This window comes from Pipistrellus hanaki, assembly GCF_964339955.1.
Source record: "Pipistrellus hanaki genome assembly, chromosome: 17".
NCBI lineage: Eukaryota > Metazoa > Chordata > Mammalia > Chiroptera > Vespertilionidae > Pipistrellus > Pipistrellus hanaki.
In genome coordinates, this window is record NC_140519.1 from 31,325,771 (window position 1) to 31,340,812 (window position 15,042).

Sequence of the window (15,042 nt, forward strand, 5' to 3'; positions counted from 1 at the left end):
CAGAAAAGTTTCCAAATAATTTACATGAATTAAACTGTCAATCTTAGCGAACAATCTTAGTTTATATCTTGTTAACTTCACACCTAGTGTGTTTTTAGCTGACTGTACTGGAAACTGAGAACAAACCTTGTCTGTTGCGTACATCACTGCAACCCCACCTTCTAGCACATGCCAGGCACACGATGGACATCCAATAACTATTCCCAGAACTAAACTGAATTACAATTACTGCTGCTATTTTATTACGGCAGAATTATTCCTGAAGGTTCTATCATGGCCATGTGTGTTTCTATAAAATGAAGTTCACAAAGGATTCTTGATACAATCAAATAAACACAGAAGTTATCTAAGGAGTTAAAGTATTCAATGTACATTCAGATTCACAGCATAAATATCAGATTTCAAGCTGATACCATTTTAAATGGCTAAGATATAAAACCATAGAAATCTGAGTAAATAATTTGCCTATCAAGGCTTATTATGTGATTACATGGTTTCAGTAAGGATCCTACTCATAGAAAATTATTTTAAAGGATCATTTCTGTAAAATTCCTTCACCAGTGGAGATGAACATTCACGGCTCTAAATGCTAAGCCACTTGAATGAATAAATCAAATTCACTATTTATTCATAAAATAAATCAGTTTTTTGTTTAATGAAATTTGAAAACCTTAAAATGTTTGTTTCTCACTGATCTTCAAATAGCAAAATAGGCAATAAAAACAGCGGAACCTAATTTTTAATAATTTTTTTACTTTTTTTTTCTGAAGTCATGCCTGGCTTTACCAGCACATGTGCCAAGGTTCAACCCAGAGTGACACATAAATGAGTAATTTGAGATCCTGAATAGAAAACTTGAGTCAGAAGCTTTGAGAAAAAAGAAAAGAAAAAAACAAAAAAAAAACAAACACTAACAATAGTGATACCTTACAGTGGGTAGCTGTGCACCTAACGACTAAATTTTTTTAAGGTAGTTATTTAGTCATTATACTTCATGGTGCACTCCACAGCAGGGAAATAAGTTGTTGGATTTTAAGTGTTTTTATAATAAAAGATGGGTGTGTCCATCATTCTCTATTTCAAATCCTGGCATGGGTGATTGTCCAAATTCATCACCTATTGCTGTTGTAAAAATCAGCATTGCGGTCCTGATAACGTTTGAAATGTAGATGGGAAACAAGTAGATCCAAAGAATTCTCAGTAGCGATCCCTGAAAAGCACTTGCTAGGCCAAACCCTGGACTGGCTTCCAAATCCCTTACAATTGACTGCTCCCACCGCCGTCCTTTCTTTCCACTCGGGAAATTCACCAGCCAACAGAAATAACATGGGGGCAACAAAAACCTGACCTAACAGTTAGTAGACACACTAGTAAAACTTCAAATTAAAAAAGTCTCTCCAATTGTTGATTCTGGAATTTTCCTATGTAGAAATCTTCAGTGGAGGGGACTTTCCTATAGATGTGGGTTTTCAGCTCACCTTCCTTCACCCTCATGGACCCCACCTGGTACCTTAGAGAAGGCCAGAGGCAGGGGATGCTGGGAGTCCGTGTTGCTTTGGATCTGGACAAGGGCACGTTCCCTCTGCCCCGAGAGAGGGAGACCCGGGCTCAGCATGCCTCTCCACTGCGCCTCGGCTACCGACTCCTGTCACGACCTCTCCCAGAAGTGTTTCTGTCCATAGGATGTGATTTTTTTTTTCCTACATCATTAGCCATCTCTGCTCTCCTGGACATAAATGTAGCCATACGAAGGGGATCTATTTAAAAGAGATATTACTTTTTTCAAACTCCCCCCTCCAAAATAGGAGTATCTACTAATGATAGACATAACAGAGATTATCTCCCACTTCCTTGGTATTTAACTGCATGAGACAGAGCACTGTCCTAGGTACTAACTAGAGTATTTGATGACGATTAAGAGACATGATTTCTGTCCTTTACAAACACAAGGGAAAGGAGAATGAGAAGTATCTTAAAGCTCTGTCATGCATGATAGTCTATGAATGAAATAAGGTCTTCGTGCTATATAACAAGGTCAGGCTTCGTTTTTAGCAGGGCAGGGAAACTTCTGTTCTGCCTTCCTTTGCCAACCGACTGCTTCTCTGCCCTCGACTGGGCTAAGGATGTTGGTAACTTTGAAAGAAATGCCTTCCTGTGTGAGCCAGCTTACACTATGCACCGTGCGACCTAGTCAGGGCTCTCATCTCTGTTGCCGTTCGGAGAGGTGTGGCACCGTTCTGTGACCCTGTGGTCACAGCGGAGGGCATTCATCACCTCTCCCCGCTTCTCTGCTGCTTGCCGTGCCTACCAAGGTGATACATTTCTTTCGATGGGCAGCAACTTAATGGGTGAAACATTTCTCACCTCCCTCCCACGCGCTACCCCTACACAAGCACGCTGCTCTCGCATCCTAGGTGTGAACACCTAGATATCTCACTCTGACTCAACTTTCCATTCTCAGACTTGATAAGATTGACACAGATGAAATACACTTGATAATATCCAACTCTAGGCATTAGGCATATATATAAAATGTCTAATAAGTAGTTTGGCTTTATCTCCTGAATCTAACAAAATATGTGTGTTTTTTTTTCTCTCACAAAAGAAATACAGTTGAAGCCCCTTGAGAAATAGCTAACTTGCTGCGCATTTACTATGTCCCTGGCACTGCTTTAATCGCATCCATTAGCCCACGTTAATATTCAATATTCTCAGCAGTTCATACTTTAAAAGGAGGTGGGGAGACTTAAGCATTGAGAGATTAAGTAACTTGCCCAAAGTTCACCCAGCAGAATGCAGAAGCACGCCTTTACTACAAGTAGTCTGACTCCCTAAATCTGATGATCAACCTCCCGGCCACACTGACACTGAGCAAATGAATCCATCGTTTCCCTGGAGTATTTACATTAAGATATACGGTTTACCTAAAACATACCAGCCTTTATTGGAGCATAAGTATGCCTGTGGAAACCAGAGCTATAATTTCGGGATTTTCTCTGTAACTAATGAAGGGCATTTTCTCTGCAAGAGAATTAAGCACAAAATTGGGCAAGGACTGAAACGCTCTCTGGAACCAGGATTACACCCACTTTGGCAAGCTGTGTCAAGCACCCAGGGCAGAAGGAGAGAAAAGCAGGCTGGAGTGAATGGCTGGTTACACATTCACATTTGAGCCTCTGCCATCGATGTGGGTTAGTTTCCAAATGGACATTTTCTTCGCTTTTATGTGAATCAACTTGGTGTTTATTTGCCAAACATGTTAGTATTTAGATCTAGGGGAAAGGAAAAAAAAAAAAAAAAAAAAGGCATGGCCCCAGGGAAATTTCACAATTATAACCTAACTCGGCTCCCAAAGTTACTTCAGATAAAGGGGGCCCCAGAGTGTTTAATAAATACAACCTCTAATAGTCCATTGAATTTTTTTTTTTTTTTCAGGAAGCAGCGCTTTTATAGAAGGTCGCTACTGGGGCTAGTGGCCTGACACCTAGTGTTTGCTGTAGCTCTTACTGAGATTTAGAAACTTGCAATGCATTCCTGGTCCCCACTCCGGGAGGGAGAGGGGAAGGGGAGGCAGAGATTATCTTGGTGAAAAATCTAGCTTTTATGACATCACCCGAAGTAGCACAACCTGCTACACTAATGAAATCGTGTTCTTGGTTGAAAAGGGCAATTGTTAGCCTGGCTTGGTGCGCACTTAAAAACATTCCCCAATCTTGTTAAATTATTGCTCTCATTTCAGATTTTTATAGCTGCGCAAGCTCACCGGCCCTCCTTTCTTTACGTTTCATTCATTTTCCTTGTATTGATGATTAATGGAGGATGTCGAATGGGAGAGTGAGCAGGCATCAGCAATTGCAAGATCATAATTAGTTTAGCTGACGAGGGCCTCTGATAGCACTTGCATCTGGATGGAAAAATTACCCTATAGGGAACTGGCTGCTCACCAGGTCTTTTTAGTGATACATTGTGAAACACCCGATGAATCAAATGCCCTTTCAATGCCAAGAAAGTGTTCCAGTCTCGAAGCCAAAATTATGTCTGCAGAAAGCTTTCCATTTGAAATGTATCAGAGTACAATTATAACCATTGTATTTTCTTGGCAGAGACACCGCTCATCTACAGTATGGACTCGAGTTAAATAAATGGCCTACATTTTTATGAATCCCTGAAATTTTGACTTCCACTGCTCTTCATTTCAAATGTATAAGAAAATTGGGGTTGCAGGGAGACTTTTTTCCACTCCTTATCTACCGTGCATATTTTATCATTAAGGGCTTTGCTTCCTAGAGACAGGAGAGCCGAGCTGCAAGGCAGGCTGTGCTTTTTTTTTTTTTTTTTTTTTTTTTTTTTTCTTCTCAGCAAAAGAATTCCATTTCCTGCCTGTTAGTATTTGCGCCTACAAACACAGCCTGACTTTTGTTTCAGTGGGACGCTTAATGGAATCATTGCTTGATAGCAAGAATGGAACAATCAATACTAATTACCCACTTTTAAGTAGCCTTAGATTATTTTTGAATCTGGTGATTACAGACTTCAGCCCACTACCATCAATTTGCGTTCGGAAATGCTCTTGATTTCCGAGTCTGGGTCACATAAAAAGAATTCTACAGCCGCTGATGGGACTGTGTTGTCTGGCTCACGCAGGTACCCAATCAGGGTTCTCAGGAGTGCAATACTGTACTTCTAGCTGCCTGGCGTTCCTGGCGGCTCTCTCAGCTTTGGGAAGTAAGAGGGTGTTCTCTTTCAGACTTTACGCTTAACACGCTGGAGACCTGACATGAATGTCTTACGTTCTCTCAAACTCATGTTTGCATGAATGGCGTTCGAGGAAGATATACTTTTCAATGGTGTACCTGGCGCCTTTATTCCAAGCTTGACCAGATTTGAAAGCGCAGGTTCAACATCTTGCCACGTTCTGTCTTTTGACTCTTTAGTTTTGACACTTCTTTCCAAAGGTGTCTTTTCGGGGTCAGCCTCCAGGAGCCATCGTTAATGGCACAGAACCCAAGGTTCAAAAAGTTAAAGCTGTTTCTGCGGAAAGCCTTTGGTGTCGCCCACACCTCATCCATCATTGCGGGGTTAATTATAATGAGAATCGGAGGTGCCCATTAAATACAATTGAACCTGACCTCATTACGGGCCTTGTGGTTTCAGACTGTCATTGTTGCCAGTCTGGAGACAAAACTCCTGGGTTGATTTGGTCTAACTCCAGTGATCATGTGACTCACCTCTGACCTTGTGTTTTTTTTCTCCCTCCCTGTTTCAGAGGCGTCGAGGCTCGGGTGTTTTTTGTGCCAATTGCTTGACCACAAAGACCTCGCTCTGGCGAAAGAATGCCAATGGCGGATATGTATGCAACGCGTGTGGCCTCTACCAGAAGCTTCACTCGGTAAGGACTGGGTAGACTGTCGGGAAGAGCTTCAGAAAGCAGCCTGGGCTGTGGTGTGATGAGGACCTTTCCCTGGCTGGCAATGCCTCCCCCCCCCCTCCACCCCCCATTTTAATACAGTCCCTTGGAATGCACTTGTGATGTATGGTGAAATGGCCTTAGATGTTATGGGGATATACTTTTGAGATGTTAGTAATACCTTATGCTTCTGTTGATATATATATATAAAAAAAAAAAAAAAAGGAAAAGGATTGATTTCTTGGAATTTCACCTAACCGATACTCGAACGAATGGTTATCATACTTTGGTGAACTTCATTTAGGTAGAAAGACAAACCTTCTTAAAAGTTCAGAAATACATGACAAGTGACTTTTTTAAAAAGGACTCTCCAGTGGCCAGCACAAAAGAGAGTGCAGGGAAAGAATGTTCATTTCCAAGCTTACCTTTGGAATTTGCAAGTGTCGTCTTGGCTGCGTTGGGGCTGGAGGTGGGGCACATGGAGAAGAGGGGCTCTGAACTAGAACCTGGAGGTGCCAGGTGAACCTCTGCGGTCCAGGGAATGCATATGTAGATGCCGTATCTGTGGGCCCAAAGAGCGCACATCAGTCAGTCAGGTGCAAATGGTGCTTTGTGTTTTCAGATCTCTAACTGGCTTCCTTCTGTGGCTTACTGGTGTACTTCCAGTAATTTCTTCCCAATAATTTCTTCCCAGATTTTAGTTAGAACCCTATAACAAAAATTGAAACTTACAAATTCTCCCATCCGTTTATATGCATTTGACTTCCTGTAGGATTTTTTTTAGTTTTGTTTACAAAGTTTATCTGCTGACAAGAGCTGCCTTTAAAAATCTGAATTCTCTATTTCATAAACAGAAGTCTATGTGTGTTTGGCATTTTACCGTGGCTCTCAGCACAGCCAGTGAATAGGTTACAGCGTCAGGGAATACAGTTTTAGACAGCACGTCCTCCCAAATGGACCACTGGAAGCGCTCTTTAAGAAATAGATGCTGCCAACAATACTAATTAGTGGTGAACTGTAAGTGAAAACCTTAAGCTAAGAGAAAGTTTTTCCCACCACCACCACCACACTACCATACTTTTCTTTTAACCTTCACCACTTAAGCACAGCAATAAGCTTCCATTTAATGAGTCCTGACATTAATGATTTTCATTGAACTCTGGCCAATCATAGGCCAGGAATTAATTAAGCTACTGCCTTCCAGCTTATGATAATTTAAGAACTGTGATATAAACTAAATTCTCCTTTTTATAGTTATTTTAATATTCATCTGTCCAGAGATGAGATGTTTTTGAGTTTTTTAAAATCATGAATTTAAATACATAAAGGTGATGCTCACGTTTAATGAAAGTTTAAAAAAGGTATCAATGCAAATTTCAGGATTCTTTATAAAAGATAGATTAAATGCTGCATATTTTCATAACACAAATATGAAATTCTGAACAAAATAAATGAACATGTCTTATCTAAGAGATGTGTCATACTCATTCTGAAACCAGTAATTGAATTGTCAGTAACAAGTATGCTATCTTTCTTCCCTTCAAAATACCTTCACAACACTAGAAATATTCTGAAAGGGATTTATATATTAAACAAAACAAATATAAAAGGTCCTCTCTTGCATTAAGATTCATCTTTTCTAGGAATAATTCACAAATTACTAATAAGATTTGTATATTATGTGGAAATTAGTTCCTGATTTTAGTAAGCCTTTAGAAAAATCAGATTTTAGCCTATTATAGGTTCATCTCAATTTTTAATCTGTGAATATGCATTAATTTATTAAATTTATTCTTTTGATTTTTATTAATCAAAGTTAGAGCTCTTACTACAAGTTGTTATAGTCTTATCTTTGGATTTCGTAAATATAAATATAAATACCTGTTGAACAAATCTACTTAAATACCAATCATGTAATACTTCAGCCAAATAAAATACTCAAGCTTCATAAAATTCAGCATTCGATTTAAGTACAGGGTAGTGGAGTTAGATTGAGAGATTGGATATTTGAACCATGGATATTTGAACCAAGGCTACAAATGAATTCAGATTTTCAACGTAAAACAAATGCTTCATCTGTCAATAAGTACTGTCTTCCCTACTGAATATAAAATTACGAAAGGAACAGAAATACAAGTGCGAGGTTAAAAAAGGAAAGAACTTCCACTGCTATGGCTCTAATTACCCAGCACCCTTCCTCATGATTCTGTCAGTTTGATTTTTTGTGTGTTCCTATACTTAATATTTTATATTCACATTTGCAGTTATTTAGAAGAATGCATGTATTAGTCAGCTCTGGCTGCCATAACAAAACACCACAGATGGGGTGATTTAAGCAACAAATATCAATCCCCACAGTTCTGGAGGTTGGGAGTCAGACCCAAGCATTGCATGGTGGGGGGTGTGGTGAGAGCGCCTCTCCTGGCTTACAGAAAACCACTTTCTCTCTGTGTCCTCATTGAACCGTATTTAACTCCTGAAGACCATACACTTCCCAGATAGTGGTTCGAGACTCAACACGTGGAGTTGGAGGAGGACACAGTTCAGACTGTGGCGATGCATCATTTTCCCACAATTTTTATCAAAACCCATCGCCCATGTTGCGATGTTGACATCTTAGCGCATGACTCAAAAGTTGAGAAACACTTCTGAAAAAAATCACATTTCTTCAAGTCCCTTTCTACATGCTTTTATCACTCAATGATGCAATTCCAAAATCCATCGAGTTTGGAAAGCTGTTTTTAAGTAGATGAAAGTTTTCATTCCTCCCTGCAAAGATGGGCATGATTTAATTAGGCTTTAAAAAAAAAAAAAAAAAAAGAAAGAAAGAAAGGCACTTCGGTTTCTTCCTGTGGTCCTGCTTAGGGCAAAAGGAGGAGATTTAGTAAATCTATAACATAAAGCCTGTCCTTGCTTTGAACTGAAGCATGGTTTCTATTTGTGAGGAATTGTTAATGCATTTTAATGTGTGGGGTATTTTTTTTTTTTTTATGTTTTCCTTTTATGTATTGTGTGTTCCTTCTCCGCAGACTCCCAGGCCTTTAAACATCATTAAGCAAAACAACGGTGAGCAGATTATTAGGAGAAGAACGAGAAAGCGCCTTAACCCGGAGGCCCTGCAGGCAGAGCAGCTCAACAAACAGCAGAGGGGGGGCGGCGAGGAGCAAGTCAACGGCAGCCCCTTAGAGAGGAGGTCGGAAGATCACTTAACGGAAAGCCACCCGAGAGAGATCCCACTCCCGAGCCTGAGCAAGTACGAAGCCCCGAGCTCATTGACTAAAAGCCATTCTGCTCAGCAGCCAGTCCTGGTCAGCCCATCTCTGGATATCCATAAAAGGATGCAACCTTTGCACATTCAGATCAAAAGTCCTCAGGAAAGTACTGGAGACCCAGGAAACAGTTCCTCTGTGTCGGAAGGGAAAGGAAGTTCTGAGAGAGGCAGCCCCATCGAAAAGTACATGAGGCCCGCCAAACACCCCAATTACTCGCCCCCAGGCAGCCCCATCGAGAAGTATCAGTACCCCCTCTTTGGACTCCCCTTTGTCCACAATGACTTCCAGAGTGAAGCTGATTGGCTGCGGTTCTGGAGTAAATACAAGCTCTCGGTTCCTGGGAATCCGCACTACTTGAGTCATGTGCCTGGCCTACCAAATCCTTGCCAAAACTATGTGCCTTATCCCACCTTCAACCTGCCTCCTCATTTTTCAGCTGTTGGATCAGACAATGACATTCCTCTAGATTTGGCGATCAAGCATTCCAGACCTGGGCCAACTGCAAACGGTGCCTCCGCCAAGGAGAAAACGAAGGCACCCTCCAGTGTAAAAAATGAAGGTCCCTTGAATGTAGTAAAAACGGAGAAAGTCGACAGAAGTACTCAAGATGAACTTTCCACGAAATGTGCGCACTGCGGCATTGTCTTTCTGGATGACGTGATGTACGCTTTGCATATGAGTTGCCATGGGGACAGTGGACCTTTCCAGTGCAGCATATGCCAGCATCTTTGCACGGACAAATATGACTTCACGACTCATATCCAGAGAGGCCTGCATAGGAACAATGCACAAGCAGAAAAAAACGGAAAACCTAAAGAGTAAAAAAACAAAAAACAAAAAACCTTAGCACTTAGCACAATTCAATAGAAATAGGTTTTCTTGATGGGAATTCAATAGCTTGTAATGTCTTATGAAGACCTATTAAAAAAAAAAAATACTTCATAGAGCCTGCCTTATCCAATATGAAATTCCCTTCTCTTACGATTCTTTCTTTTGATGAGTAGGTTACCAAGATTTTAAAAAAAGTGAGACTAATGGTCAGTGAGAAAAATAAAGGAAGATGGTCAATAGCCACATTCTAGAACCTAGTAGGTCAAAATCATCTTGGCGAATGTGTACTGTGGCAATGATCCATAAGAAGCACCACCAGACTATATCATTATTAGATTTGTAAAGAAAGAGGTCAAAGCTGTCTAGAACTCGAAAGGGTTTACATACCATGAGTCTAAAGCAGTGCTGGGCTGGCCATGAGCCCATGTATTCAAAAACCCATAAAATGTTGCCTAAATTTAGAAGTTATCATGAAATCCTAGGCAGGGAAGGAGAAATCTAATCTCTGGGCCTGTGAAAGGAAAATGACGCCCTCTTAAATTGGCCTCCTCTCCTTGACCATGTTTTAGAACTAGACCAAGAGATGTGAGCTGTGGTGAGGCCTGGTGAGAAGTCAACAAGAACGTGACAGCCGGTGGCACAATGGTTTTGGCCAGCCCTGCCTGTACATACACATGCACACCCTCTCTGATATTTTTGTCCTTTAGATGTTCGAGTACTTTTGAAAGTAGTCCTTTTTGTTTGCCATTTAGGTTCATTTTGTCCAAATATATATATGTGCATTTTTAAAATTAATGTCCTCAGTGCTTACGTAGTAATTTTATTGTAGCCAGAGATACTTTTCTTCTATGCGATGAACCAGCGTGGATTTGTTTTTGAAGCCTCTTCTCGGTCACTAATCTCACTTGACACATGATAATGAAAGGGATCCCCTCACTTCAAAAGGCTAGATGGGTACAAAAAGTTCAGACCATGGGCTTAATTCGTTTAGAACACATGGTATTTCTCCACGAGGTAACCTGCTGTATTTATTTATTTTTCTCTTGGTTAAATAGAATTCTCCAAACGTTGTGGTCAGGCAGCGTCTAAGGTTACGTTACCGCAGACTGACGGTGTGTGTACCAATCAATTCCTCCATTAGATGTAAGCAGGTTTAGTTAAGTAGCATTAAATAGGATTCTTAGAAGTATGTCTTCAGATTTCTCTTAATACTTAAGGCTTTGTAAAACTATCCATAAAGGGAAAGCTCCTCAGCATAACTGCTCAGGGAAATAGGGCTAAATAACTGAACATTAAATAATTGGTTAAAGGTGCTGTTAGTCGAGCCTCAATGCTTGCTACAAGGATGTATGTACAAGGACTGACTTTAGTGATTTGCATTATATTGTCCCAACCAGTAGTTTATTTTTTGCCACAGAGATGTAGAAGATATTACAAGCTACTGGATGCACTGTCGGATTAACTTATTTCATTAAAGAAGTTGGGAGAACAAATAGGAGAAAAAAAAACTTATTTTTCTAGTAAATATTAATGTATTACATTTCAATAATGGTGCCTGACATATTGAATAATTATTTTCTACAGTGTACGTATGCAACAAAGATATTCCATCATGCATTAGAGTCAGTTCTGGCTCTGCCTAGCTGTTTACATTTGCAAATGTAGCAAACAAGGTAATGAAGCAACTATTTCTATTGCGGTAGATATCTTTTTGTGCGTGTGTGTGCGTGTGCGTGTGTGTATGTGCGTGCGCATTAAAATTGTAAACGGTAACATGAAACAAATGAAAGTTCTTGATATAATGGTATGGAAAACAAGAAGGAAATGAAAATATTTTTATGCCTACTTAGGAAAAAAAAAAAGGGTAGCACTATTCATTCCAAGTACTTTTTTTTTTAATTTTTAAGCTCTTAACTCACATTGTTATGCTTAAAACGATAAACATATATCCTCTTTTTATTGCTTTGTCTATGTTTCAGATGAAACATTTCAGAAGTTATTTTGATGAGCGCTGCTGGAACCTGCAGCACTGATGTTTTTATTGCATTCTTGTAGTCGCATTTGCACTCTGTTTTTTTACATTAATTCGCAGTTGCTTTGTATTGTTTTTTTGTTCTGTTTTGTTTTGGGTTTTGTTTCTTTTTCCTCAGTGCCAGGTCTTCGGTTTTTAGAGTTGGGTGGCAGGTTGAGTTCAACCAGTTCGTGGCTGTTGTAGTGAATGAAGTTAAACATGTCTTTCTGATGTTGTGTTGTCGTTTCCATTCTTGCATTTTCATTTTCATGTCAAAAGAGAGAGACAGAGACACAGAAAGAAAGAAAGAAATCAGGACTAAGACTTCTGCTTCAGTTTCATTTTTAAAGGGCTCTATTCTGATCTCACCTTTTGCGTAGCTCTGATATTCACATAAACTGAAATAAAGGGGTGGCATGAGAAGCTCTGGCATCTAAATGATGCAATTTCTCTTCCTTGGGAATTGAATGAATGCATCTCAGATGTGCAGGCAGACTTGAGAGGTGGCAAGCGAAGACCTAACAAAGAGATTTCCCAAACAATAACACCGCATTTAGCTTTCTGAATGAAAAGACTGGTAACCAAGTGCATTCTGGCAAACCTCAAGCAACATTATATGTGGACTGCTCACATCGGCAAAACACCAGGAGTTTGGTTAAGTTGGGCAATTACCCAGGTGTGACTGCTGGGGTAAAGCGACTCCATCAGCAGTTTCTTCAGTGTCAGACACAAATAAGTTGTTCACTTTGAGCATGTATGCCTTTTTATTTTCATGTGATTTTCTGTTTCCTCAGACAGGTTGGTAGTCATGTTTAGCATTGGAAAATACATATCACTATTCTTGGACTATTTATGGTCAATCCACTTTTGGTAGAATATTCTTGGATAGCCTTGACATGCTAGATCTTATTTCTTTATTCTTGATTTTTTCATTTTCGTTCTTGTTGTGTTACATATTTTAATGGAGAGGAGGTTGAGCTTTTCTAAAAAGATGAAAATCCATCATGACACTAAAATACCACTTATTTTTGGATTTATGACAACCTTCCATCTTTCAAAACAGATGACAAAAATGATTGGTTGTTATTTTTACTTCATTTGGTTTTCAGATGTCATTTTGTCTTAAGTTGTGACTTTTAAATGAGCTCTTTAGGTACTTAATTTCTTTTGAGGACTTCCGAGGTGATTTAAGAATTTTTTCCCCTCTTGGAAAAGGCTTCCCAAACTCTGATGCAAACTATATGCCAGCTAAAATTGTAAGTCATTTAAGCACCATACGTCTTTGAAAATTTCTTGTCTATATGAGACTTTAAGCCAGGACCAGCTCATGCATTCTCATTCTCCCTTTTGTCATTCTTTCCCCCTTCGCCCCTCACCCATATAATCATGTTGTTGCTGGGGATTGGAAAATCATAAAGAGCCAGCCCACCTCACAAGATTATGGATTGCGAGACACTACATGACTCTAAGGGATGAGAAAAGGATGGAGCTCTAAACATTCACACGTTAACTCTTCTTTCCAAGTGACATATTGAGATGTTCTTTTTTAAAAAAAAATTAAACTTTGAAGATAGCGATGTTTTGTTCTAAACTGTTCTTTTTTAGTAAAAGGTAGAATTTTAGAAAACAAGCATGGTGATTCTTTCTAAGATATTATTAATGAGAAGAAGAAGAAGAAAAAAGTGATTATCATTAAGCATGGTGATTCTTTCTAAGATATTATTAATGAGAAGAAGAAGAAGAAAAAAGTGATTATCATTAACAGCTCTTTTGTTGAAGCCTGTGGTAGCACATTATGGTTGCACATGTGCACATAATCTATTACGATCCAATGCAAATACAGCTCCCAAAATAGCAAATGTATATATATATATTTTTTAAATGCCTGAGGATAGACATTTTTCTTAATAAATTGAAGAGTATCGATACTGCTATTAAAATCATTCTCAGCCTCCTTGCTGTGTGGCTGTAACCTTCACCAGGTGACGTGTCTTGAGACCTCTGGACTGCCTGTGCCTGTCTAGTTAGTGAACATTAACCCAGCTCTGGAGGGGGAATGTCTGCCATCCATCGGTGGAGGAAGCATGGAGTCCAGAAGCTGGTCTTCAGCTTCTGGGCTGCATGCCAGCCTTCTGCCTGAAGTTTACCCGAACTCACAGCTTCCTGTCTTTAGGTCGAGGGCCATGGCAGAAAAAAACGCAAGACATCTTTGGTGAACGAGTAGGTAAAAACTTGCCCTCCGAGATCACGGGAGAGCGCGGAGGGACTGAAATTCAAACTGAATATGAAACTAAATATGCTAACCAAAGGTAGGTACGAGTAGGTGGAATTCTATCAGCAGGCAGCTGTGCATGGAGAGGAGAATATCGATAGGCATGCACCAAGACCTTGAAGGGCTGGGTTCTTGTCCCAAAGAAAGACTTGGCCGAGGGCAGAAGGCATGGCTTCTGTGAAGAGCACTTCCTTTTGGCTTTCCAATTCCTGTGTCCTAGACAGTGGACTCACATGTTCCTGATAGCAGTGCAATTGTTTAGAAAGTGTCCGTGGTTATTTGCAGTAATTAGGACCTCCAGAAGATACTAGGGCAGAAGCGTGTCAAGTCAGGGATGAAGAAAATGTGAAATTCAACATTGATCCACACACAGAAACTGGATAATGTATGCTCGTGTGTTGTTCTCTTGAGAGGTAGAGCTGTAAGCTTCACTCCGCCCCTGCACCAGAGAAGAGCAACAGTAGCTTTACATGGAAATGTTACTCACCAGAGGAAGACGGTCCTTCAAGTCCCAAAACTGTATTCTGATTTCACCCCTGGTTTTCTCTTCATTATATGACCTGCAGCAAATCACTTTTTCTTTTTGTGCCTCAGGTTCCTCACCTGTAAAATGGAAAAATATATATATATTAATAATAATATTAATAATAATAATAATAATGGTAATGTAGTACTTGTTTGTAAAGCACTTTGAGATCCTTGGTTGAAAGGCACCATGGGAGTGCCAAGTATTATTATATGGCCAAGGGGCTTATTTAAATTCTCAGTTCCCAAGGGCCAGGAAAGGTTGGGATCATTTGTGTTAGGGATGAGCTGTAAATACCATAACTAGACAGCCTATAGTGTTGGCTATGAAGAGGCAAACTATTACAAGGCTGATAAAATGATAGTTGTTTTTTTTAATGGCTACCAAGGCAGATATCACAATAAGAAATGCCAAATTCCTTCAGGTGGACAATTTGACAACATGGATAACTTGGGGGGAGGGGGAATGGGATGGGAAACATCTCAAAATGCCAATGTAAAATTAACTTACAGCAATATTCACCAGCAGAAAATGTCTTTCTTATGGAATGATTTCATGTTGCTAAGAATAAATTCAATTTGTAGTCCTGATTTGAATATTAGAATGTTGGCTATAATAGTTCTGTTCTTAAAACACATGGAATTTTTTTTTGTTTTATTTAATTTTGTTTTCATAGTGCATGTTCATTTCTACTCACAAACATGTTCTTGGTGTATTTCTTAT

The 15,042-nt window shown here is 39.7% G+C and overlaps 1 protein-coding gene across 5 annotated transcripts in view; it reads left to right on the forward strand.

Moving 5' to 3' along the window:
• The window catches only part of TRPS1 (transcriptional repressor GATA binding 1), a 227,459-nt gene extending 213,310 nt beyond the window's left edge, over window positions 1–14,149 (forward strand). For all 5 annotated transcript variants that reach the window (XM_084864448.1, XM_084864451.1, XM_084864450.1 and 2 more), the window contains 2 exons: window positions 5,267–5,389; window positions 8,437–14,149. In XM_084864448.1, coding sequence (XP_084720574.1) covers window positions 5,267–5,389; window positions 8,437–9,501 — 1,188 coding nt within the window. In that variant the 3' untranslated portion in view covers window positions 9,502–14,149. The remainder of the gene's footprint in view (window positions 1–5,266; window positions 5,390–8,436) is intronic.
• The last annotated feature ends 893 nt before the right edge of the window (window positions 14,150–15,042 follow it).